General features: G+C 42.1%; 1 protein-coding gene across 22 annotated transcripts in view; it reads left to right on the forward strand.

Moving 5' to 3' along the window:
* Nucleotides 1-25,000, forward strand: part of LOC139539109 (CLIP-associating protein 1-B-like) — a 128,447-nt gene that overhangs the window by 76,692 nt on the left and 26,755 nt on the right. For 8 of the 22 annotated variants that reach the window (XM_071341871.1, XM_071341877.1, XM_071341875.1 and 5 more), the window contains exons 9-21: nt 14,100-14,323; nt 14,416-14,508; nt 14,654-14,799; nt 16,119-16,254; nt 16,494-16,564; nt 16,674-16,733; nt 17,169-17,246; nt 17,777-17,944; nt 18,493-18,539; nt 18,779-18,952; nt 19,860-19,886; nt 21,336-21,443; nt 23,558-23,722. In XM_071341871.1, coding sequence (XP_071197972.1) covers nt 14,100-14,323; nt 14,416-14,508; nt 14,654-14,799; nt 16,119-16,254; nt 16,494-16,564; nt 16,674-16,733; nt 17,169-17,246; nt 17,777-17,944; nt 18,493-18,539; nt 18,779-18,952; nt 19,860-19,886; nt 21,336-21,443; nt 23,558-23,722 — 1,497 coding nt within the window. Of the gene's footprint in view, nt 1-13,103; nt 13,193-14,099; nt 14,324-14,415; nt 14,509-14,653; nt 14,800-16,118; nt 16,255-16,493; nt 16,565-16,673; nt 16,734-17,168; nt 17,247-17,776; nt 17,945-18,492; nt 18,540-18,778; nt 18,953-19,859; nt 19,887-21,335; nt 21,444-22,661; nt 22,719-23,557; nt 23,723-25,000 lie in introns of those variants that run through there. The other 14 variants (XM_071341869.1, XM_071341876.1, XM_071341874.1 and 11 more) reach the window with 5 other exon arrangements.

Consider the following 25,000-nt stretch of genomic DNA (forward strand, 5'->3'; position numbering starts at 1 on the left):
TTGGAAATGAAACAATGTACTTCTTAAAGATACTGATCTCATTGAAAACATAAAATCATTAACTAAAGATATTTTTGCAAGAAAAGACTTGGGTCATGGAAGTAGATGGGAATTTTTCAAATATAAAGTCAGAGTTGTAGCCATTAAACGCGCCAAAGAGCTGATGCAATTAAAGAACCATAGAGAAAAAGAGATAATGAGCAAGCTTGACAGTTTTCTAAAGAAAGATAATCTATCTGAAGAAGAGGAGTCTGTGTTCAGGTCTTTACAACTAGAATTAGAACAGACTTACACGGATCTGGCAAAAGGCGCCTTTGTAAGGTCAAGAGCAAAATGGATTGAAGAGGGGGAAAGAAACACTAGTTACTTTTTTGCACTTGAAAAGAGAAACTACAAAAGAACATCTATAACTGCACTCAAAATTAATGATGTTTTATGCAAAGATCCCATTACAATATCATCATTTGTCAATTCCTTTTATGAAAACCTTTACAGCTCTCAATTTCAGGAAGATGGTTGTGAAAGCTACATTTGCCACATTCAGAATTGTGTCCCTGTAATTGAGGATGATTTCCACTCAGTTTGCAATTCACCTGTGTCAATTGGAGAAATTAGAGAGGCTCTGAATTCAATGAAAAAAGGGAAATCACCTGGCCCTGATGGCCTGTCAGTTGAATTCTATAGACAGTTTTGGGAGTTGCTAGAAGACCCGATTTTCAATATGTTTCAAGATTGCATTAAAAATGGGGAAATGGTCTCCACTATGAAACAGGGCCTTATTTCATTGATTCCGAAGCCTGATAAAGACCCTTCTCTCATTGACAATTGGAGACCAATTACTTTATTAAATGTTGATTACAAATTGATTGCTCTGGTTTATGCCAAAAGATTAAAGAAAGGAATAGATACCATTATAAATGAGAATCAAACAGGATTTATGAAGGGCCGTCACATAAGCTCTAACATTCGTTTAGTCTTGGACCTTATAGATTATTCAGATGCAATTGACTCAGATGCGGTTGTCCTATTTCTGGACTTCTGTAAAGCCTTTGACACAATTTAACATGAATTTCTCTTTAGGTCTCTAAACCTTTTGGATTTGGTGAACATTTTATTAAAGTAATTCGCATGTTTTACAAAGATATAAATAATTCTGTGCTACTAAACCTTAATACTTCCAAAAGATTTAGTATCAACAGAAGTGTACGACAGGGATGCCCAATTTCGCAATTTTTATTCATTTTGGTTGTGGAACTTCTATCTCTAGATATTCTGAATGATGCAAATTTGTAAGGCTTAACCATTTTTAACAAAGAAATCAAAATTTCCCAACTGGCTGATGATACTACTCTTTTCTTAAGAGACAAAGACCAGGTCGCACATGCCCTTAATGCTATAACGGCATTTTCTATTGCATCAGGATTAATGCTGAATGTTTCTAAATGTGAAATCTTATGTTTATTTGACTCTGATGATAAAGAAATTGAAAATATTCCTGTAAAGGACTGTGTTAAATATTTAGGAATACATATGTCAAAAAACCACTTAGTCAGACAACATTTTAATTTCTCTCCTAAAATTAAGAGAACTAAAAATATATTTAATAATTGGCTACAAAGAGATCTTTCTATACTTGGGAGAGTACTTCTGTCCAAGGCAGAGGGACTGTCTCGTTTTGTGTACCCCTCATTATCGTTATGTGTAAATCCAGCTACTTGTAAAGAGATCAATAAGACCTTTCTTGACTTCATCTGGAAAAATCTCACAAACTAAAAAAATCTGTCCTTTCTAACAAAAGAGCTGAAGGCGGTCTAGAAGTGTTGGATTTTGTTGACATAAATAACACTTTCAAGATAAACTGTCTGAAAAAATGTTTGCTCGATACTGACTCAATATGGTATTTCATTCCAAATAATGTGTTTAATAAATTGGGAGGTCTTCGATTTTTACTGAAATGTAATTATATTCCTGAAAGATTACCTGCTAAATTGGCCAGGTTTCACCAACAAGCTTTAATGGCCTGGAAAATATGTTTCCTGCACAATTTTTCCCCTCATAAAGCTCTTTTGTGGAATAATTCAGACATTACTGTAAGGAATAAGTCATTGTTCTACCCCAGCTGGCATGAGAGGAATATTGACTTTGTTCTGGATATTTTCGACAACAGGGGTAATATTCTCACATATGAACAATTTATAACAATGAAAGAGTTTCCAATACCTTTCAGAGAGTTTATTTCTGTGATCAAAGCCGTTCCTAGTGGTTTAACTACACTTATGAAAAGTCATCTTAATTTTGGGAATGATAACAAAGTTTATCCAGAACTCAGATTGGAAGGCGTGGGCTTACTTGAGAAATCTTGTTGTAATAAATATATAAGACAAATTCTTCATTCACAAAACCAACTTACACCGAGAGGAAAGTTTTTCTGGAACATGCTTATTCCTGACATTGTCTGGAAAAATGCATGGTTAAGGCCTTACAAATACTGTATACCAAACAAAGTTAAAGAAGTGCACTTCAAAATTTTACATAAGATATATCCATGTAACTCTATGATTTCCAAATTTGTGGCTGTTGATGATATCTGCGTTTTCTGTGAAAAAGAATGTGAGAATCTGTCTCACTTGTTCTTTGAATGTAAATTTGTGTCAGAATTTTGGGAAAAACTTGCAAAGTACTTATTTACCATTATGAACACTGCCTATAATTTTAACATAAAAGATATAATATGTTACTATTGCAATGATAACAAAACCACTGAAATGATTGTTAATTTTTTTTATTCTTGTTGCCAAATACTTTATACACAAACAAAAATTCCAGAATTCTATACCAAAATTACCAATTTTTCTGATTGAATTTAATTATCTTATTAAAACACTAACCCTAGTGAATAACAACAAGAATAACACCTTCATGAATCATTATAGTAAGATATTTTCAGAGTGAATATAATTGCACTTAAATTGTTTATTTTTTGTATTTTATTTTTTGTATGTTTGAGCATTGTTAATACCTGTGTTTGGTTTGCTAAACATGTTTGATGTAGCAATGTAAGTTGATTTTTGTATTATGAATAAAATACATTAAAAAAAAACTAAAAACACGTTAATTGATACAATGTAAAATAAAATTTATAAAAAATACATAAAAAATCTACTTCAGTGGGATGTTGAACACATTTCTACCGGCAAATGAAACAATTTCTAGTGTCAAATGTTCTAAATTATAGCCATGGTATGAAAGGCAAAATCAAATCGAGGCTCAATGCGTTCTCTGGAAAATCATGCAACCCCGTGGAAGGTCAGTTCCACTCCGCTAGTGGGTCGTGGAATCCACATGCCGTTTATTTTATTTTATTTAAAAAAATATATATATATTTATTACAAAAAACACCAGGAAGGGGTAACAAAGTATTAGAACATGAAGGACAAACACTACAGCATCAAGACACTATCAAACATGTATCAGTCTTTCCGCAACAGAGCCATCCTTATGTGTGAGGGTGCGTGTGCATGATAGTGATATAAAATATATATCTTGATCACAATCTTGTGAAACCCGAACCCTCCAAGATCCCCCCACAGTTCCCCAATAGCTGTCCCTCAACCATTCGAGACCCCTCCCACAGTCCCCCCAAGAAAAAAAAGAAAAAATACAATTAATTCCATTCCTCACCCCAAGAACCCCCCAATGCACCAACAACCAAGAGAATGAACTAAAGAGAACAAAGGAAAAGACAGAAGAAAACAGAAAACAACAATGCAATTTTTTTTTACAATTATTATTATTATTTTTTTTAAACAAAGGACATCAAGGACAACTGAAATCATAACAGCAATGCCTACTTTATATGTTAGTGTGCATGTCTGGCACTATTACATGTGTGTGTTCTTGTATGTGTTTATTTGAATGAGAGTGTGTGTATATGCATGTGTACAAACACCTGCACGGCATCAGCCTCAGGCAAATCGGCATTAGTTGTAAAAACACTGCCACTTAGTGTCATTCAAATGTAATTTTATTATGTTTTATTTTGACTTTTTTCCCCCTTTATCTTTTGAGACCATCATTCTCTCTCTCACAAAGCAACTCCACTCCCACTTGTCTCCAATTCCACATACCAACCCTCAGCTTCCCTCAGCCCATTCCATCTGTCTCTGCCGGCCACCCACTTTATGTTTCTACGCAACACATATCTTTCAACTATGCTATGATGTTTAATGTACAATTTCAATCTTTCTAATCGAATAGAAGCTACAGATTGCGTGTTGAAGATAAATACTTTTACTAAGTGTATTAGTATATTAGTAATTGACTGACCCGGTCTCTCCGGGGGGGGTGATGATATCGCAAAGTTCTATCAGTGTTCAATTAACTGACATTGCCCTTCAGCCTGCTGAGTGGATTTCCTCACTGACAGATGGCTGCTGTCTTTTATCTCAACCTTTGATTGACTCTTCATTAAGAACTAACTATATGCTCCTCTAGAGAGACAGAGAGAGACTACTGAAGAGCTGACCTCTGTTTGTTTTGTTATAATGAAGTCGTATAGAAACGTACTTTTTTTCTCTGAAACAGCCCAGAGCCCGGGTCTCAGCTGTGTCTCTCAGTACAAATGTGTGTCTATGCTGTGATAACATTTCCCCAATTTTTTTTTTTTTGTTTATGGCATTTTACAACTGCCTGTGTTTTTTCCCCTTTCAGATCTGGCCTTTATTGTCCCATTTGTAACAGAAGCAGAGTCTTGACTCTGAACCCAAACATCTAGTGTGAGTCCCACATGGCACGCTATTCATCGTATGCACTACGGTTGACCATATGGCCCTGTTCAAAAGTAGTGCACTATATAGGGACAGACGTTTTTGTGCTGCTTGGCCTAGGCTTTATATGTTGTTTATTATAGGATTTTTACAAACGTCATGGCTCAGAATAAACCATCTGTCTAGAGTTGAAGACATAACTAAGTGTCTGACTGAAACACTTCCACTAACCTTCACTGTTAGGATGCTGCTGCAGGCTCTGTTCTAAATCCCCAGTCTGTCTGTCTACATCTGTGATGCCTCTGTCCTTTCATTCTCTGATGAATAGGTTAGGCCTAACTCCTGACAGTACACTTGATGCTAGAGGCTCACTTTCTTTTGCCTTTACCAGAGGGGGATGTAGTACTTTATGGTGAGAGCCAGCCCATTACTTTACCACATTCTTGCCTTTGTTTACAACACTCAACATTTACCTAACACTTGGCCACACTTAATACTGACTCTTTGCTCATTTTCGGTCTCTGATTTCTGTCTGCTCACCCTGGCAAACATGGAGCCAGTCGCCACTGCCCGTAAAGTATGAGAGATCCCACTGGTACGGTGGCTCCTTAGGGACACACTTTCCCCTCTGTGTGTAAAATATCTTTGCTTTGTTGGCTGTCTTATTACGTAGCAAAGCAGATCAGTTTTAATTAACAGAGCCTTTCAAGCACTGTGGAAAGATCGGCTTTTCATCCTACATTCAGTAATCAGAGATCTCTCATTTAAAAGCCTGAAGAGCGTAGCTGACTGACCAGGTAGGTGATCTTTGACCCTCCTTGACACATGAGCAACCAATGGGAAGAGAGTCTTGAACCTGATCTGCCACTTAAGCCTTTATGGTTATTTTACCATGGCAACAGGGAACACCTCCCATAGCGGGCTGTCAAGGAATGATACCAAGTAAGCGTGAGCTCTCTTTCTCTCCTTTTCCCAACGTTAGATTCACATGGATTTAAATCCCTTAGGGATTATAGGGAAGCAGAACATTGTCAAATGCTTTAGTAATGGTTGATATTATTATTCAGCGCGCGCGCCTGTGTGTGTCCGCCTGTGCGTATGCGTGTGTCTCAGAGTGAGCGAGGGATGGGGTGGTGTATTTTGTCTGAGCGGTCCCTGTTTGCTCTTATAGGCATCAGCATAATGAGAGATCACTAATGACATTGTGCTGAACATTAGCCTAGCCTGAAGCCCTCAGACTTATGTAAACTGCTGACTAGAGTGACAGGGTCACAGACAGATAGACCAGGACAGTGCTGGAGGAACTAGTTGTTGAAAACAGAATGACACTCAGTGCAGCAATGCTCTTCCCCCCAGCCTTAGACAGATCTGGTACCAGATGATCTGGTACCAGATCTGTCCATCTCCCCCCAGATTAGCTGGGTCCTCAGAACCCCTGGAGCCTGAATCAGTCAGGACAGGAGACACTTGCATGGAAGGAACTAAAGAAAATACTTTGTGCCAGAGTCCATTCTTTCTCACACTCCAGCTTAGAACGGACATGAGAAAAGCATCGCCTGAGCCTAAGAAATTCACAAAATATAAATCTGTGGCCCAGGGATTACAAGTGCTGCCTGCCACGCAGTTAGGATGCTGCTGAATGTGGAGTGAAACGAGGACTCATCTGCTCTGCAGCCACTTGCGCATGCAGCACACACAGGTTTATTGGGATAAATCTTGTCCTGGAGGCAGGGCTGAGCAATTTCCACTAGATGGGCCAATTTCATAGTCAAAATTGTTCTTCAAACTTCTTGACGCACGGATCCCTTTAGCGGGATCATTTTCGTAAACAACCGCTGAATTGCAGAGCGCCAAATAAAATAAAAAATGCTAAGAATATTTATATTCATGAAATCACAAGTGCAATATAGCAAAACACAGCCTAGCTTGTTGTTAATCCACCTGTCGTGTCAGATTTTGAAAATATGCTTTACAGCGAAAGCAATCCAAGCGTTTGTGAGTTTATCGATCACTAGACAAAACATTAAGAACACCTAGCAGCAATGTATATTGGTCACGAAAGCCAGAAAAGCAATAAAATTAATCGCTTACCTTTGATGATCTTCGGATGTTTGCACTCACGAGACTCCCAGTTACACAATAAATTGTCCTTTTGTTCGATAAAGATTATTTCTATATCAAAAAAACTCAATTTGTTTGGCGTGTTATGTTCAGTATTCCAAAGCCTTAGGCAGGTCATCAAGGCTTGACGAAAATTCCAAAAAGTATCCGTAAAGTTCGTAGAAACATGTCAAACGTTTTTAATAATCAATCCTCAGGTTGTTTTTAACATCAATAATCGATAATATTTCAACCGGACTGTAAACTATTCAATACTGGAGAGAAAGAAAATGTCGAGCAACCAGTGTCGACCGCATGAACTAATGTAAGGACCTCCGTCTATCCACTGACACGTTTTGATAAATATCGCTAATTTTTCAGAATAAAAGGCACTTCCGGGTTGGATTTCCTCAGGTTTTCCCCTGCAAAATCAGTTCTGTTATACGCACAGACAATATTTTGACAGTTTTGGAAACTTTAGAGTGTTTTCTATCCTACTCTGTCAATTATATGCATATTCTAGTATCTGGACCTGAGAAATAGGCAGCTTACATTGGGAACGTTATTTTTAAGGGAAGTTTTAAAGGAAAAAATCCACCCAAAACCACCAATTCCTATAATTTACAATGTTAAATAACAGTAATATGTGAGAACAATGTTTTATTGTGAACAAATGTTTCATTTTGTCATTATAATATGGTTGATAGTAACATGTGAAAAACATTGTGGAAATCTGTTGCAGCTCAAGTCGACTACAAACCCCACAATGCAACGCTATTGCTAGCTAGCAAACTTAGCTACATACAGTAATACCAAAGTCAATATCAGCATATGAAGTAGCTAGTTAGCTGTGTAATCGCCTAAACAAACTGCACTATCAATTTAGGTGTCTACAATCTCACCATGTACAAACTGCAGATTGATGTGCCTTGCAGAGTGGAGTCTGACATTCTCAACGGCCGTGCAACGGCACTATGCAATGCATCCTGGACTGAAGAGGCTGACAAATAGGAGAAATGTGGTGGACCCTGTTAAATTACACATTTCTCGAGGTAGGAATATCGCAGAAATATGATCATTAGCTCATTCAGGAGAAGACAACCTCCAGCGTTATGACATTGGCCAGTATTGAAATGTATAATAGATGTTTTCGCAATCTAAAAGGCTCATTCTTATTAACTTCCAATGTCGTGAGAGCAGATTTATTGCAATGTTACGTCATACCGGACAACATGTCTCTCTGCTTGAACGGCAATAGCATTCTGAAACACACACATAACATACCACAACACAGAAACTGGGGAACGCAACAGCAAGTTGAGAACAAGTTCTCATTTACAATTGTGACCTGGCCTAGATAAAGCAAAGCAGTTCGACACATACAACAACACAGAGTTACACATGGAGTAAAACAAACATACAGTCAATAATACAGTAGAAAAATAAGTCTATATACAATGTGAGCAAATGAGGTGAGATAAGGGAGGTAAAGGCAAAAAAAGGCCATGGTGGCGAAGTAAATACAATATAGCAAGTAAAACACTGGAATGGTAGATTTGCAGTGGAAGAATGTGCAAAGTAGAAATAGAAATAATGGGGTGCAAAGGAGCAAAATAAATAAATACAGTAGGGGGAGAGGTAGTTGTTTGGGCTAAATTATAGATGGGCTATGTACAGGTGCAGTAATCTGTGAGCTGCTCTGACAGCTGGTGCTTAAAGCTAGTGAGGGAGATAAGTGTTTCCAGTTTCAGAGATTTTTGTAGTTCGTTCCAGTCATTGGCAGCAGAGAACTGGAAGCAGAGGCGGCCAAAGGAGGAATTGGTTTTGGGGGTGACCAGAGAGATATACCTGCTGGAGCGCGTGCTACGGGTGGGTGCTGCTATGGTGACCAGCGAGCTGAGATAAGGGGGGACTTTACCTAGCAGGGTCTTGTAGATGACCTGGAGCCAGTGGGTTTGGCAACGAGTATGAAGCGAGGGCCAGCCAACGAGAGCGTACAGGTCGCAGTGGTGGGTAGTGTATGGTGCTTAGGTGACAAAACGGATGGCACTGTGATAGACTGCATCCAGTTTATTGAGTAGGGTATTGGAGGCTATTATATAAATGACATCGCCGAAGTCGAGGATTGGTACGATGGTCAGTTTTACGAGGGTATGTTTGGCAGCATGAGTGAAGGATGCTTTGTTGCGAAATAGGAAGCCAATTCTAGATTTAACTTTGGATTGGAGATGTTTGATGTGAGTCTGGAAGGAGAGTTTACAGTCTAACCAGACACCTAGGTATTTGTAGTTGTCCACATATTCTAAGTCAGAACCGTCCAGAGTAGTGATGCTGGACGGGCGGGCAGTTGCAGGGAGCGGTCGGTTGAATAGCATGCACTTTGTTTTACTTATATTTAAAAGCAGTTGGAGGCCACGGAAGGAGAGTTGTATGGCATTGAAGCTCGTCTGGAGGGTTGTTAACACAGTGTCCAAAGAAGGGCCAGAATTATACAGAATGGTGTCGTCTGCTTAGAGGTGGATCAGAGACTCACCAGCAGCAAGAGCGACATCATTGATGTATACAGAGAAGAGAGTCGGCCCAAGAATTGAACCCTGTGGCACCCCCATAGAGACTGCCAGAGGCCCGGACAACAGGCCCTCCGATTTGACACACTGAACTCAATCAGAGAAGTAGTTGGTGAACCAGGCGAGGCAATCATTTGAGAAACCAAGGCTATCGAGTCTGCCGATGAGGATGTGGTGATTGACAGAGTCGAAAGCCTTGGCCAGGTCAATGAATACGGCTGCACAGTATTGTTTCTTATCGATGGCGGTTAAGATATCGTTTAGGACCTTGAGCGTGGCTGAGGTGCACCCATGACCTGCTCGGGAAACCAGATTGCATAGCGGAGAAGGTGTGGTGGGATTCGAAATGGTCGGTAATCTGTTTGTTGACTTGGCTTTCGAAGACCTTAGAATGCAGGGTAGGATAGATATAGGTCTGTAGCAGTTTTGGTCAAGAGTGTCCCCCCCTTTGAAGAGGGGGATGACCGCAGCTGCTTTCCAATCTTTGGGAATCTCAGACGACACGAAAGAGAGGTTGAACAGGCTATTAATAGAGGTTGCAACAATTTCGGCAGATAGTTTTAGAAAGAAAGGGTCCAGATTGTCTAGCCCGGCTGATTTGTATTGGTTCAGATTTTGCAGCTCTTTCAGAACATCAGCTGGCTGGATTTGGGAGAAGGAGAAATGGGGAAGGCGAGTTGCTGTGGGGGGTGCAGTGCTGTTGACCGGGGTAGGGGTAGCCAGGTGGAAAGCATGGCCAGCCGTAGAAAAATGCTTATTGAAATTCACAATTATAGTGGATTTATCGGTGGTGACAGAGTTTCCTATCCTCAGTGCAGTGGGCAGCTGGGAGGAGGTGTTTACCCTGGTAAACAATATAATATTGCTCATAAATGCACCAAAACAATATAACATTCAGAATGGGTGAATCTTTACTTTAATTTAAGGTTAGGCATGTGGTTAGCAGATTTTATGACTTTGTGGCTGTGCCAGCTAATGACTACCCTGCAGAGCTGCCTCCAGTACAAGAGTCATCCCAATAAATGGCAACCTGTGCAGCACACAGGTGCTTCAGCATCTAGTGGACAGATTAGGTAGTGTCGTGTGTATTCTGATAATGGCATTCTCCCCTAGTGAGTTTGTATGGTGGTTTTGTTAGTAAGTGTTTGTCCTTATAGTAATCCTGAAACCGCAATAATGACCCTTGGTGATATTCCATATACTGAGAAATGCACTAAGTTACTGTTCTGTTCCTGTTCCCCAGAGGTACAGACATCCTCTCCATCCATCCATCCATCCATCCATCCATCCACCCATCCATTTTTGTTTCTCTGTTCTCTCCTTGATCTTTGAGTTTGGCAGTGCAGTGCATCATTTCAGTAACATTCCTGAAGCCTGAGTAATGACCTATATCAGTCCTCCTGTGCTGTCACGTATGGCTTCTTTTCTCTTCCATGTACTTGTCTAGCTCTAGCTAGCAGTTTCCTACATTTATATTGCTTTATAGAGCAACTCTAGCAGCAGTCAGAAAGCGGTCAATGGCAGTCCTGCAGTGTTGGGGAGGTTTTAATTGGAGAGATAATCTGTGGCGGTCAGGGGACACTTGAACTGTTAAACTTCCTGAAGGATGTAGACTACAGTCAGACAACTTCATGTGAACTAGATAGGGCCATACAATGATGTGAATGTCTCTATGGGGCAGACAATGCAGTTTCACTTCCACCAGCAGAGGGCGCCAGAGAGGTCAACCTCTCCATGACATCACCCATATTATTCCTCCTCTATCATCAAGGACAAGTCACTGATGGTCTTACCTGTCTTTCCCTACCAATCCTCCATACAGTCATTGACCAGTGTCCATGATTTTGAGCATTCAGCTCAAGAAATAGGTCATATAATGCATAGTCACATAGTAGCCTACATGTAGAACAGGACAGTCCAGCTTACAGTAATCATATCACTAGGCAGAGCAGGCTGAGGGCAGAGCAGGCTGAGGGCAGAGCAGGCTGAGGGCAGAGCAGGCTGAGGGCAGAGCAGGCTGAGGGCAGAGCAGGCTGAGGGCAGAACAGGCTGAGGGCAGAGCAGGCTGAGGGCAGAGCAGGCAGGATGTGATGGAGTTAGATGATGATGTGGATTACTAACACGGACCCTGCTCTGCCACAGGCTACAGACACACAGCTAACGACCTAACTACTGCCCCCTGGGAGGACGGGTGTGTGTGTGTGTCCGTCCATCCGCCCGCTGTGTTAATGGCTCCCTATGTGTGTATAAATCAGCTCAAGACATTTTTGTGTCAGTGTTTGATTAAGTGCTGCTGTAACTACTGCAATCAATAAACTGAAGGTAAATAGTCTCTGTTTAGAGATGGTATTTGGGAGGGTTCTCTGAACATAATCATGAGTTTGTCTCAGGCTATTCTTTCAGTACTCTAAGACCATAGATATAGAACAGGTCTATCTATCTTCTTCTAACTATGTCTGAAACTCTCCGTGTCATTTAGCGATCAGGGAAAAACTGATTTGAAGGTGTTCAATTAATGAGATGGATGCTGTTGAATAAAGTTGACATTTACTCCTAGTAAAGGATTGAGCCATCCCACATGCTGCAGTCTCCTCCCTGTCTCTCTGGTATCCTGATGCTGCTAGCCTCAGTGCAAAGCAAATGGAACGTGTGCCGTCAGTAAGATAGATGCTGTTGGATGAGCCTTTTCACATGCTTTTCACAGGCTGCAGTCCCATCTCTGTTTCTATGGTACAATAATGCAAACCTCAGTCGTCACTGACTATTGTCTGACTATTGTCTCAGTGATAATGCTAGCCCCCACACGCCACACATAAATAACTAGCACTACACTAGAGAGCTAAGGGGCCATAACTTTACTCTTGATCAGTGTAATAAAGCACTGCTGTGTGAGTATGCATACAAACATGAGAGGGATGGTTTCTAATACCAGTATGTGCTTTCTGTTTTACACCTCCCTGTATATAAACTAAGGGTAGATGGATGCTAGAGCAGGGAGACTCGAAGCAAACTATGTATAATTTCGGCAGCTTGCATGAGGCAAAGCAGAATTGATTTTATGCTTTTGTTATGTTGGAACAAAAGCTTTCTTAACTCTGGGTGGGTGAGCTAGTGATGGTTTTTACTGAGATAGTTTGACAACATGCTAGACAGGCTGCAGGGGAAAATTAAGCCAACACAATGTTGAGGTATGCTAGTGTTATGGTGTGACGTGCCGTGCCAAACACAGTAAAAATATGAATTAATTTACATACGTATTCATACATATATTTCATGAATATACGTAATGCAGTGTAAGTAACAGTAGTGGACTATAAACTGTTTATATCCTGGGCCAATGACCACCAGGCTAGGTTCCTTTTGTTTTTTCCTATAAACAATGATTGATCAGAGGTGACATCACAGGTGCTGGCCCCTCCCCTCCCTCTGTGGTGGACAACCAATGTCCCTAAGGACATGTCACACCAGACTGGCAATGCAGGAACTGCCAGCATCCTCCTGCCACACACACACACACACACACACACACACACACACACCACTGTGTTTGACAGCTAACCCTTGGACAGAAGGGTTTAAGGGGGAAGCTGGTCTAGCACTGTCATCACAGAGCTGCACAAGCACCCTCACAAAGGCACGCGTCACGCAGACACACACACACACACACTGTTGATGCAGAAGCGTGGTGAGGAAATACTTTAGAGCGCGTGCTATAGATCATGATGCTGAGGAAGCTGGTGTGTAAGAAGATCTGTGCCTGTAAGAACCAGATGCTATTTATAATATATTCTCTTTACGTGGTGTGTCTCTCTCTCTCTCTATTCCTCTCACACTACCTACCGACATCTCTCCCGATGTTTTTTTTCCCTCCTCTCTTTTCCCCAATTGATCTGCCTTTCTCAAATTCTTCTCTGTCTCTCTGTCTCTCTCAGTAGATATATACTGGTTTGATGGTAATTACAGGTTAGCAGTCTGGTGGAGGAATGGAGTGTTGTGAGGAGGATGAGTGGGGGAAGACTGAGCTGTGAACGGGGCGTTTCTCTCCGTGTGCCTGCCTGTTGCTTTGTTTATGGAGATATCGGTCTGGTTGTCTGAATGGTGACTTGTTTTGCCTTCTTTCATAATTATCACTAACGTTACTATGGTTATAGGGACACAACCTTTGAACAGGCTTTATTTAGCTATTTTTAATGTATGAATACCTCCAAATATATATATATTTTTTAAATCATGTGCAGTTTGTCTTCCTGTTGAGGAGTACATTACCGTTCTCTCACATAGCTTTCTGTGAAATAATGTTGGCTCCAGGCATCTCTCCAGGATCATATTTTCCCTTCATTCATAATCCCTCGTATAAACCGGAAAACTGTAGAGGTGACAGAATGACTTGTATTCATGTAACAGTGACAATCCAGATGAATTGAGCTACACCCAGCATGGCAGATGGGTGGGTTACAGCACGCACACACTCACCCCAAACAACAGGGTCGAGCTCAGTAGGCAGGAAACAGAAGTGAAACTGGAACATACTAGGCTAGGTGTCCAATATAAAATGCTTGTTTTTGTTTCCCTAAGGTGTGTCCTAATGAACATGGTGGTCACCAATGCAGGAATTATATAACTTAAAACTGGACTAACGCCACTCCTCTCCTCTCTCCCCTGGCAGATAAGAACTTTGATGATGAGGAATCTGTGGATGGGGGCCGGTCCTGCTCCTCCGCATCGTCCTCCAAAGCGCCCCCCAGTGGGAGGAGGACTGTAGCTGCAGCTTCTGTCCGCAGGCCCAGCTCTGCCACCGGACCCGGCAAGATCTCTGCTAAAGATGCTGCTGCAGGAGCAGTAGATGAGGAGGACTTCATCAAGGCTTTTGAAGAGGTTCCTACTATCCAGGTAACTTGCACAGATAGGGGTTCTGTGTGTGTGTTTGCAGTATAAATTGCTATCAACCCCAGTCTGAGTCCTGTCTTTCCTCTCCTCTCCAGATCCACTCCAACAGAGAGATGGAGGACAACCTGTCCAAGGTCCGGGAGGTTCTGTCTGACGACAAAAACGACTGGGAGCACCGAGTCATCGCTGTAAGGACCACAACCACTAATGATCAATGTCTGCATGACCATCTCAGCACCTTGTACTGTATATTCTGGCTTTGTTGATAGTAGTAGCCTATAAACAGTCAGAAACTACGGTTGTAGCGTAAACGTTTGTGCTTCCTCTGTCTAGCTGAAGAAGGTGCGTTCTCTGCTCCTGGCTGGAGCTCTGGAGTATGATAGTTTCCCTCAGCAGCTCCGTCTGCTGGAGGCCCCTCTGAAGCTGTCGGCTAAAGACCTGAGGTCCCAGGTGGTACGAGAGGCCTGCATCACACTGGGGTAAGGACATGCAGACACGCAAACCAGCTTTCAACCTCTCTCTTCCACTTCTATGCCAAGTAGAGTTATCTACACTGTTGAAACTGCTGCTATCTCAGAGTGGTTGAGTAAGGCTGACCAGAGGCAGTGGTTAGATATGTGGCAGCTCAGTGAAATGCCACAGTAAAGTGGTGACATTAAAGGGAGGGAAGCTCCTCGTCTACCTGGCCCAGTTTGTAAATCAACCTGATCTTTAAATGTGTATCTTGACTCTCTGCTCTGCTGCACCTCATCACTACCACATTAGGAGCACATCACTGACTGACAGTTAACAACTCTGAGTCTGGACAACTTGAATTATTGTAATGTTTATGTGTCAATTAATCCCATAAGGGATGGGTTGCCAATTGGCGATTTGACACGAAAATAAAACGTCATTCATTTTGTAGTCTGCTACTACTTCTGCTCCATATCTACACTGAACAAAAATATAAACGCAACATGTAAAGTGTAAAGTGTTGGTCCCATGTTTCATGAGATGAAGTAAAAGATCCCAGAAATTGTCCATACTCACAAAAGGATTGTTTACATCCCTGTTGGTGAGCATTTCATCCTTTGTCAAAATAATCCATCCACCTGACAGGTGTAGCATATCAAGAAGCTGATTAAACAGCATGATCATTACTTACAAACGTGCAACTTGTGCTGGTGACAATAAAAGGCCACTCTAAAATGTGCAGTTTTGTCACACAACACAATGCCACAGATGTCTCAAGTTGAGGGAGTGTGCAATTAGCATACTGACTGCAGGAATGCCCACCAGAGCAATTGCCAGAAAATTGAATGTTCATTTCTCTACCATAAGCCACCTCCAATGAATTTGGCAATATGTACAACCAGCCTAACAACCACAGATCACGTGCAACCACGCCAGCCCAGGATCTCCACATCTGGCTTTTTCACATGCGGGATCTTCAGAAGAGGAGGGGGTTGCTGAGAAGTATTTCTGTCTGTCTGTAATAAAGCCCTTTTGTAGGGAAAAACTAATTCTGATTCGCTGGGCATGGCTCCCCAGTGGGTCGGCCTGGCTCCCAAGTGGGTGGGCCTATGCCCAGTCATGTGAAATCCATAGATTAGGGCCTAATTTATTTATTTCAATTGTCTGATTTCCTAATATGAACTGTAACTCAGCAAAATCTTTGAAATTGTTGCATGTTGCGTTTATATTCTTGTTCAGTATAAGTTCCAGTACGTTAAATCAAATGTTTCTGAGGAGATTTAACATCTTTGATTGATATTGATTTGCTGTATGTGTTCAATCTCTCCCTTCCCCTCTTCAGATACCTGTCCACACTAATGGGCAACAAGTTTGACCACTGTGCAGAGACCCTGATGCCCACACTGCTCAACCTGGTGCCCAACAGTGCCAAGGTGATGGCTACGTCTGGCATGGCAGCCATACGTCTCATCCTCAGGGTGAGTACTGCACACAAACTGTATATGCAGTCATTCATATACTGTACGTCAGGGGTTGAATCACATTGGATGAGTGGGATTCATGCATTAGCTACTGTGTCAAACAGAAAATAAATAATTTCCTGATGTATTTATTACTCAGTATGACTGATATCTGGTTGTGAAATGTGTTGTTAAGACACTGGGAGGTGTGAAATAACCTGTATCTGAAGACCTCTGGGACCTCCTCTTTCTTCCAGCATACACACTACTCACGTCTCATCCCAATCATCACTAGTAACTGCACGTCCAAATCAGTGGCCGTCAGACGGTAAAGACTCAAAGATCCTCTGCGAAATCATTTGGTGTGAACATCTTCTACCTTTTCCTGAGGTTTCAATTTTTAATGTGTTAACTCTCATCATGTCTTCTCTCTCCAGGCGCAGTTATGAGTTCTTAGAGCTGTTATTACTGGAGTGGCAGACACACACACTGGAGAGGTAAACACACACCCTTTCAGGATAAACTCTGCTAATACTGTATTTATCCAGGACATAAACACGAACAACTGATTGTCCCTGGTCTTTGCTAGTTAAATTGATGATTCTGGAGGCCTGGAGTGAGCCATCACCATCAGACTCTCCACGAAGCATCCCCCATGGTTGCCACGACAACCCTGCAGAGAGTTTAAAAGCATGTAGAAAGCGTGCTGTATGGTCACTTTCCACCCGTAGAGGAGAGTGGGAGGATAGCAGAAGAGCTGTGGAATAGTAGAGTGAGAGAGAGAAAAAAGGAGTATTAACAGAAGTCTCGGGGAGAGAGAGGGGGGGGGGGGGGGTGAGGAAGACTGGGTGTCCTCTCTGTTGGTGTAGTTTTGGTTACCTGGCTGCTGTACCTGAAGTTGTCTCTGTCATGTTTGCCCACTATCCCACCAGACATGTGGCTATTCTGACGGAGACCATCAGGAAAGGGATCCATGATGCCGACTCAGAGGCCAGGTCCGTGGCCAGAAAGTAAGTTCTGTTTTTATGGTTGTTTATTTGGAAAATTTGTCTGAATTTGTCCTCAGTAAAACAATGAATTGGTCTTTGCAGTTTGTAAAAAGTAATATATTGCTTTATGATTTCATGACTGACAAGTGGATGACAATATGGAATAAAATGACATCTCTCTGGGTCTCTTATTTTACTACGAATATAAATTCCTCTGGGCATTGTCTCATACAGTATGTCACTTTCCCCGCCGGTGACCTATCAGAGGTATGTGGGTCGCAGGTAGCTTAGTGGTTAGAGCATTGGGCCAGTAACTGAAAGGTTGCTGGTTCGAATCCCAGAGCCAACAAGGCTCTGTCGATGTGCCCTTGAGCAAGGCACTTAACCCTAATTGCTCCTGTAAGTTGCTCTTGATAAGAGTGTCTGCTAAATGACTCAAATGTAAACATTTTAGAAAATGTGTGCTGACAGTTCTGTTCATGTACTGATATGAGGGGCTGTGACCTATGTGACCTCAAACCTTCTCCACCCCCTCCCTCCCTCACCCATAGGTGTTATTGGGGTTTCCATGGCCACTACAGCCGGGAAGCGGAGCATCTTTTCCAGGCCCTGGAGTCGACCTATCAGAAGGCTCTCCAGTCTCACCTGAAAAGTTCTGACAGTGTCGTGTCCCTCCCCCAATCAGACCGCTCATCCTCCTCCTCTCAGGAGAGCCTCAAGTAAGATACCTCTCCCTCTATCCCTCCCTCCTTCCCTCATCCCTGTTTACTTTCATCCCTTCATCCATCCACCCCTCCTTCCCTCCCGAAGTCAGACTGCTCCTCTTCCTCCTTTCAGAACAGCCTCAAGACACCACTCCATCCCTTACTTTCCCCTTCCCTCCATCCCTTCCTCTCTATTTATTCATATGATTGATGATGATGTGGAAAAATGTATCATTGATTTGAAGACACCACTAATGGATCTGTCTGCCTCATGGACACACTGAGGTACATTGTATCGGTTGATCCAGTTTAACGACGGGAGAGAGTGAGCTAATCTTCCTCTTCATCCTCATCGTCAGAGGGGTCTGAGCCCTGAACTGGTGTCCAGACCTTTACCTTTTAAAATATCACTGGCAGTTTGAATCATGTTTTTCCGTACATCATCCGATGGGTCTGAGCCCTGGCCTATGATATTGTTTTGTCTTGTTTTTGGTAATGTGAGGTATAGGGATACTGAGCTGTTTACAATAACTCCATAATGGTGTGTCCTTCTCTCCACTCAGCCGGCCCCTGTCTGTCAAGAGTGTCATAGGAGGAGGCATGACAAGGGGTAAGAGTACTAGCTGCTACAGTATTCATTTCTCAACACGTTGTTTATTTCATGCCACCTCTTTCTATTTGTTGGTTATGTCAGGTGTCTTTTGCAAATCCGAGTATAATTTTTTCCTCTGTGAGACTAAATACAGACTAATGAAATGTATAATGTGTTGGTATGATATGTTGATATTTCAACCTCTCCCGTTCTCCCCCTCTCCCTGTCTCCCCCTCTCCCTGTCTCCCCGATGGCAGGGAAGATGGTGAGTTCCAGGGTGAACTCTAACCCCGGCGGTTCTCTCCAGCGTTCCCGTAGTGACATCGATGTGAACGCTGCGGCCAGCGCCAAATCCTGTCTGGTCACCGTGCCCTCCGCTTCTCCCTTCAGCTCAGCCGCTGCTCTGCCCCCAGGCTCCTACGCCTCTCTAGGTAAACCAGACACACACTAGGAATGGACATGTACAATTATTTTATTATTCTAATGATATCATGATATTTCTTCAGATATTCAGATAGTCGAAATACATGTGTAAAAAAAATTAAAAAAATTAAAAAAAACTTAAATGGAGAGCTCTTCTGGTTTCAGCGGGGAGGGGAGAGAGAGGAGCAGAGGCCGGTGTGTGTGACAGTCAGTGTGTGGCACGGATGGAGAGAGAGAGACACAAAGTAGTCAAACCGACTCGCGCTAGTCAGTTCTGGAACAGTCATTTCTCAAAGTCACCACGATGTCTTAATTACATTATTCAGTATAAATTAAAATCGGAAAACCACTGGTGTGTAGATATTAATTATTGTGAGGGTTGTAAGTAAGACATCATTAAGCTGTATAGAAATAAGAAACAGACAAAAAGGCCAAAATGTGCAGATAGACAGGCTCCAAAGTTTTGTATGTAAACTAATTAAACATGTCAAATGGCTGCCTATAATCACTCTGATTTGACGACTGACCATTATATAAATATTCAAGTCCTTGATAAATAATGATGAAAAACTCTCCACGTACCCCCCAAATTTAGGCAATTTGATACTGAGGAGTCCTGCAATCCAGTTGCTGTCCCTCTGTTCTTTTCCTAACGCGTCCCTGTGGAGTGTACTGCTTACTGTCCATTACTAATGAGACGTCTTTCTCCCACCCACCCACCCACCTCTCTCTCACTCTCCCTCTCGCTCTCCCTCTTTTTTTCTCCCTTTCTCTCTCTCCCGCTCTTTCTCTCTCTCTCTATCCCTCTTTCTCGCTCTTGCTCTATTTCTCTCTCTCTCCTGGCTAACTGGTACTAATGTTTAACTCTATACCTCTCTTCACCCGCCGTCCCCTGCTTTGATTTATGCCCAAAAGATGGCACGCCTGGTAAAATTAATACTGGTAAGATCTGTGTGTGTTTGTGTGTTCTGCGTCTGTCGGGGACAGTCAAAGGCTTGGCCGAGCCCCCCCCCCCCCGCCTCTCCTCTTTTCTGTCTTGTCTACACACCACCGTACAACCTATTTAGTGTTTTATATGGTAGGTCTGCATGTTTGACTAACATGGTAATAATCATTGATGACTGATGAGAGACAGGGTTAGATAACCATGTGCAGTCAGCACAGCACACCATAACACCTCTCCTCCCCACACAACTCATTTTGTTATCCTCCTTACATTGTTATCCTTTACATTTTGTCTATTAGGGATTAGCAAAGGGCAAGGACTCTGTTTTATGTATGTAAAGGTGAATGTTGCATGCAGTGAAACTCACCCACCGTTTGGTCTCTGTCTGTGTGTAAGTGCTCTGTGTTAAGGGGTCAGAGGTCTCTGAGGTTTAGTGTTGCCTGCCTTTCAAGGTGATCCTCTACCTCTTGGTACTCTTATAATTATCTAAGTAACACTGATAACTTTGTTGTTCGTTTAAAGAAAGGGCTTTCCCTATCCTGTAATGTAATGCAGATGTTCTAGAATCTAGTACAACACTCTCTGACTGAGTAGGACCTCGCTTATCAAACATCTTCCAATGAATATAATGTCACTGCTTCTACCCACATTCTATTAAACAGTGTGTGAAGGCTGGTAATAAGACTCGTTATTGGCCGAGGCAGGGTTTCCCCCCGGGTGCACGTTTTGGTTTTGCCCTAGCACTACACAGCTGATTCAAATAACCAAATCATCATCAAGCTTTGACTATTTGAATCAGCTGTGTAGTACTAGGACAAAACCAAAATGTGCACCCAGGGGGGGCGCCAGGAACGACTTTGGGAGACCCTGGGCTAAGGTGTTACTTAATCTAGGGCCAAGTCCCAGCTGTTGTGGAAAGAGATATTCTCAATGTGTGGTGTTTGTGAGTGCATGTGTGTCTGTTTATCTAAAATTGGAGAGGTTTGCTGGAAAAATGTAAGAATACTTTTTTGATAATACATTCCAAAATGATCAGACATCTGAACGCCCCAATCTCTTTCTCAGCATCAGTCAATGTGCTGTCCTAGCTCTTAGGAACATTACTTGCCCGGATTGCAAATATGATAATGCCATTTTATTTGCGATTTTGCAAATAAACTGAAGAGTAGTTTAACATACTGTAAAGAAAGTTGTGTTGTCTTGATGTTGCTTTAGACAAACCTTTCCCAGATCCAATGCATTTCTTTGTGGGAATGTGTAGAAATATTCAGTATGTCTGTGTTTCAGAACCCCCCCCATCCAGATCTTTTGTCACCGTCTGTTTAAAGCAGTTTCTTTGTTTTGTGTTGTGGTGAACTGTGGTGCACAGCTGCTTGGATACAGTATCATTTGTAGTGTAGTGGCTTCAACTCTCTTACTAACTCCCTGTGTTTTGTTTTCTACAGGTCGTGTGCGTACGAGGAGGACAAGCGCTGGCAGTGCCGTCGGAGCCAGCGCTACTGTGACTGACAGCAGGGGGCGCAGCCGAGCCAAAATGGTATCCCAGTCCCAGCGTGAGTACACACACACACACACTGTCAGCAAAAGAACCCAAGACTGATTTCACTCCCTCACAGCACACTGTCTGAACTCAGGGAAGCCGTCCACAATGTCATCTCCAGTCTCTCTCATTCTCATGTAAACCCCCAGTATGACCTTTATCCTGTCTGCTGTGAGCTCATACTATATCTTCAGTTTATATACAGTACCAGTCAAAAGTTGGACACACCTACTCATTCAAGGGTTTTTCTTTATTTTTACTATTTTCTACATTGTAGAATAATAGTGAAGACATCAAAACTATGAAATAACACACATAGAATCATGTAATAACCAAAAAAGTATTGAACAAATCAAAATATATTTTAGATTCTTCAAAGTAGCTGTCCTTTGCCTTGATGACACCTTGGCACACTCTTGGCATTCTCTTAACCAGCTTCACCTAGAATGCTTTTCCAACCGTCTTGAAGATATTCCCACATATGCTGAGCACTTGTTGGCTGCTTTTGCTTCACTCTGCAGTCCAACTCATATACTAGGTTCTCTTCAGTTTATATACAATTTATTTTTATTTAACTAGGCAAGTCCGTTAAGAACAAATTCTTATTTACAATGACGGCCTAGGAACAGTGGGTTAACTGCCTTGTTCAGGGGCAGAATGACAGATTTTTACCTTGTCTGCTCGGGGATTCGATCTAGCAACCTTTCGGTTACTGGTCCAACACTCTAACCACTAGGCTACCTGCCGCCCCAAAATACTAGGTTCTCTTGAGTTTATATACTAGGTTCTCTTGAGTTTATATACTAGGTTCTCTTGAGTTTATATACTAGGTTCTCTTGAGTTTATTTACTAGGTTCTCTTGAGTTTATATACTAGGTTCTCTTCAGTTTATATACTAGGTTCTCTTCAGTTTATATACTAGGTTCTCTTCAGTGTCTCTCGTCAGTCTGTGTGATGTTTTACCTCATACATTTTATCATCCTGAAGGAACTTGGAGCGCCTGTTATTAGTGCACCCTTTCACAAGATGTGTGTGTGTGGTTTTCTCTCTCCCTCTGTCCCTCTCTCTCTCTGAAGCCTCGATGAGGGGCTTCAATGATATGTGCATGTGTAACATGACATGCACAGTTAACATCTGGCCCAGTGCATGCTGGGCTAACACTACTCCCTGTCACATTTGACCGTTTTATTTTCATGTCCTGTTCTGCCGCTTGCTACCATAACAACCACAGGATCCAGATCTGCTAACCCCACTGGCGGTGGTAAGGCCCGGACTTCATCCAAACAGAGTAAAGAATCCAGTTCTTAGTCCCGTCCCTTCCTCCTGTGCAGATCTCTGCATGTCAATCAATTAATTCTTTTAGTTTTAGACTCTACATGTCATACCAGCAAGGCCCATTCAACTCATGTGCATGTTTATTATTTTACAGTCTCACAAGTTTTTTGATTGGTACATTTTGTTGTCAATTGTTGATTGTTGTCTGTGTCCTCTGAACTGTTTTCATTGTTGATGCCGTTGTTGTAATCACTGGTTGGTTTTCCCACAGCCCAGTTAGACCCTGGATTCAACCCATCTTGTTTGTCCTGCAACTGTTTATTAACTGTGTGTATGTCCCTCCCTATCTATCTCATCAAAGCTGAAATCCAATATCTATGTTAGGATAGAAAGAGATTGTTATGGGTCCCATTACCTCAAGTGTTGGTTTGACATTCTGTGGATTATTCCCCTCCAAATCACCAAGGCACTGTAAACACACAGAGATATGTGCTCAGTTGGTGTGGCTCTAGTAAAGTCAAAGTTGTGGGTTCAATTCCCACTGGAATCACATGCACATTATGCACTCACTGTACTGTAACTGGCTTTAGATAAGTGTCTGCTAAGAGTTGTATATGATTATTTTATTACTCCAATAAAAGCGACATATGACATTAGAAACATTTAAGTAATGAAATATTCCCCCAGAAAGAAGGAGATAGAAAATGAGGGAATTCAGCTTTGAGCCGTGACAGAACCTTCCCAGCATGCCATGAAGAGGTGCGTCGCTCTGCTCGCTGTGACCCATCGTGTCTGAAAGGGTGTATCGTTTCACTCTCTGCCTGTGACTCCTGTGCGTTGTCCTTCCTGCAGCTGGCAGTCGCTCCAGTTCCCCTGGAAAGCTTCTGGGCCACTCGTCTGGGTACGGGAGGATCAGCAGGCCCCCCTCAGCCTCCAGCACCCCTGCAGACAAGAGGAGCAAGGTCCCCCGCAGCCAGGGCTGCAGTAGAGATTCCTCTCCCAGCCGACTGGGACTAGGTAATGGACCTTTACTTGTCGTCACAATTTCAGCATTGTGCATGTAAACACAAAATAAATAATGTATTCACTCTATACTAGGAAAAAGAGATTTGTAATTTGCTAGCAACGCACATAGTAACTAAGTAACTGCCGAAATGAACAGTGTATTATACAGTATCACCTACACACTGGATACACATACATAACAGACAGCACATGTATGCTGATAAATAGGATACCACACACATGCTGTCGAGGGCCATGTATGTGTCAAAACATGCCGGTGATATGCCCAAAGTCGTCATTGTGCACTCCTATCAATCTAGTGAAAACCTTATAAACTGTACACCAAGTGTGTCCTTTGAAGCTCAGATACACTATCTTGGTTTTCCCGGTCATAAACACAAAACAAGGATACACAATAAACACAAAAGATAAGCCTTGAATGCAAGGAACCCACATAGTAAGGTTATGAAGCACCAATGGACCCTTTGAACTCAAAAGGAGGCGACAGGTAGCCTTACAGTTAAGAGCGTTGGGCAGTAACCGAAACGTCGCTGGTTCGAATCTCCGAGCCGACTAGGTGAACAATCTGTCGACGTGCCCTTGAGCAAGGCACTCTGGATAAGAGCGTCTGCTAAATGACTAAAATGTAAATGCAAATGTAAATACTGAATGGCAAAATACTGAATAGTAAAATACTGAATATCAAAATGCTGTACGGTAAAATACTGAATAACAAAATACTGAATGGTATAATACTGAATAACAAAATACTGAATAACAAAATACCGAATGGTAAAATACTGAATAACAAAATACTGAATGGTATAATACTGAATAATAAAATACTGAATGGTAAAATACTGAATAACAAAATACTGAATAATAAAATAAAGAATGGTAAAATACTGAATAATAAAATACTGAATAGTAAAATACTGAATGTGAAAAGGCAAGGCCCCTTGGAAAGGGGGGTGAACGGTAAGAGCCTGTCTTTCATCTTCTATGGACTGTAACTGTCTCTCAGGGTTAGCAGCTAAGAAGAACTCACTGTTTTGGGAGGGGTCTCTCATCCAAGCATGTCACATCATTGGGGTGGCCCCTCCTCTTTTAGGAAACATGGATGAGCCTCTGTAGGTCAAGCTCTGTCATCAGCAGCCCAGCTTATGTCCTTCCTTCCAGTCAGACTGAGTCACTGGCCCTGTCTTATTGCTTTGATTGATTAGTCTGTGTATTTCATCGACCAAACAGCTCCCCCCTCTTAGCTTCCTGTCTGTCTGTCTGTCTGTCTGT

The sequence above is a fragment of the Salvelinus alpinus genome, chromosome 14, assembly GCF_045679555.1.
Source record: "Salvelinus alpinus chromosome 14, SLU_Salpinus.1, whole genome shotgun sequence".
Lineage (NCBI taxonomy): Eukaryota > Metazoa > Chordata > Actinopteri > Salmoniformes > Salmonidae > Salvelinus > Salvelinus alpinus.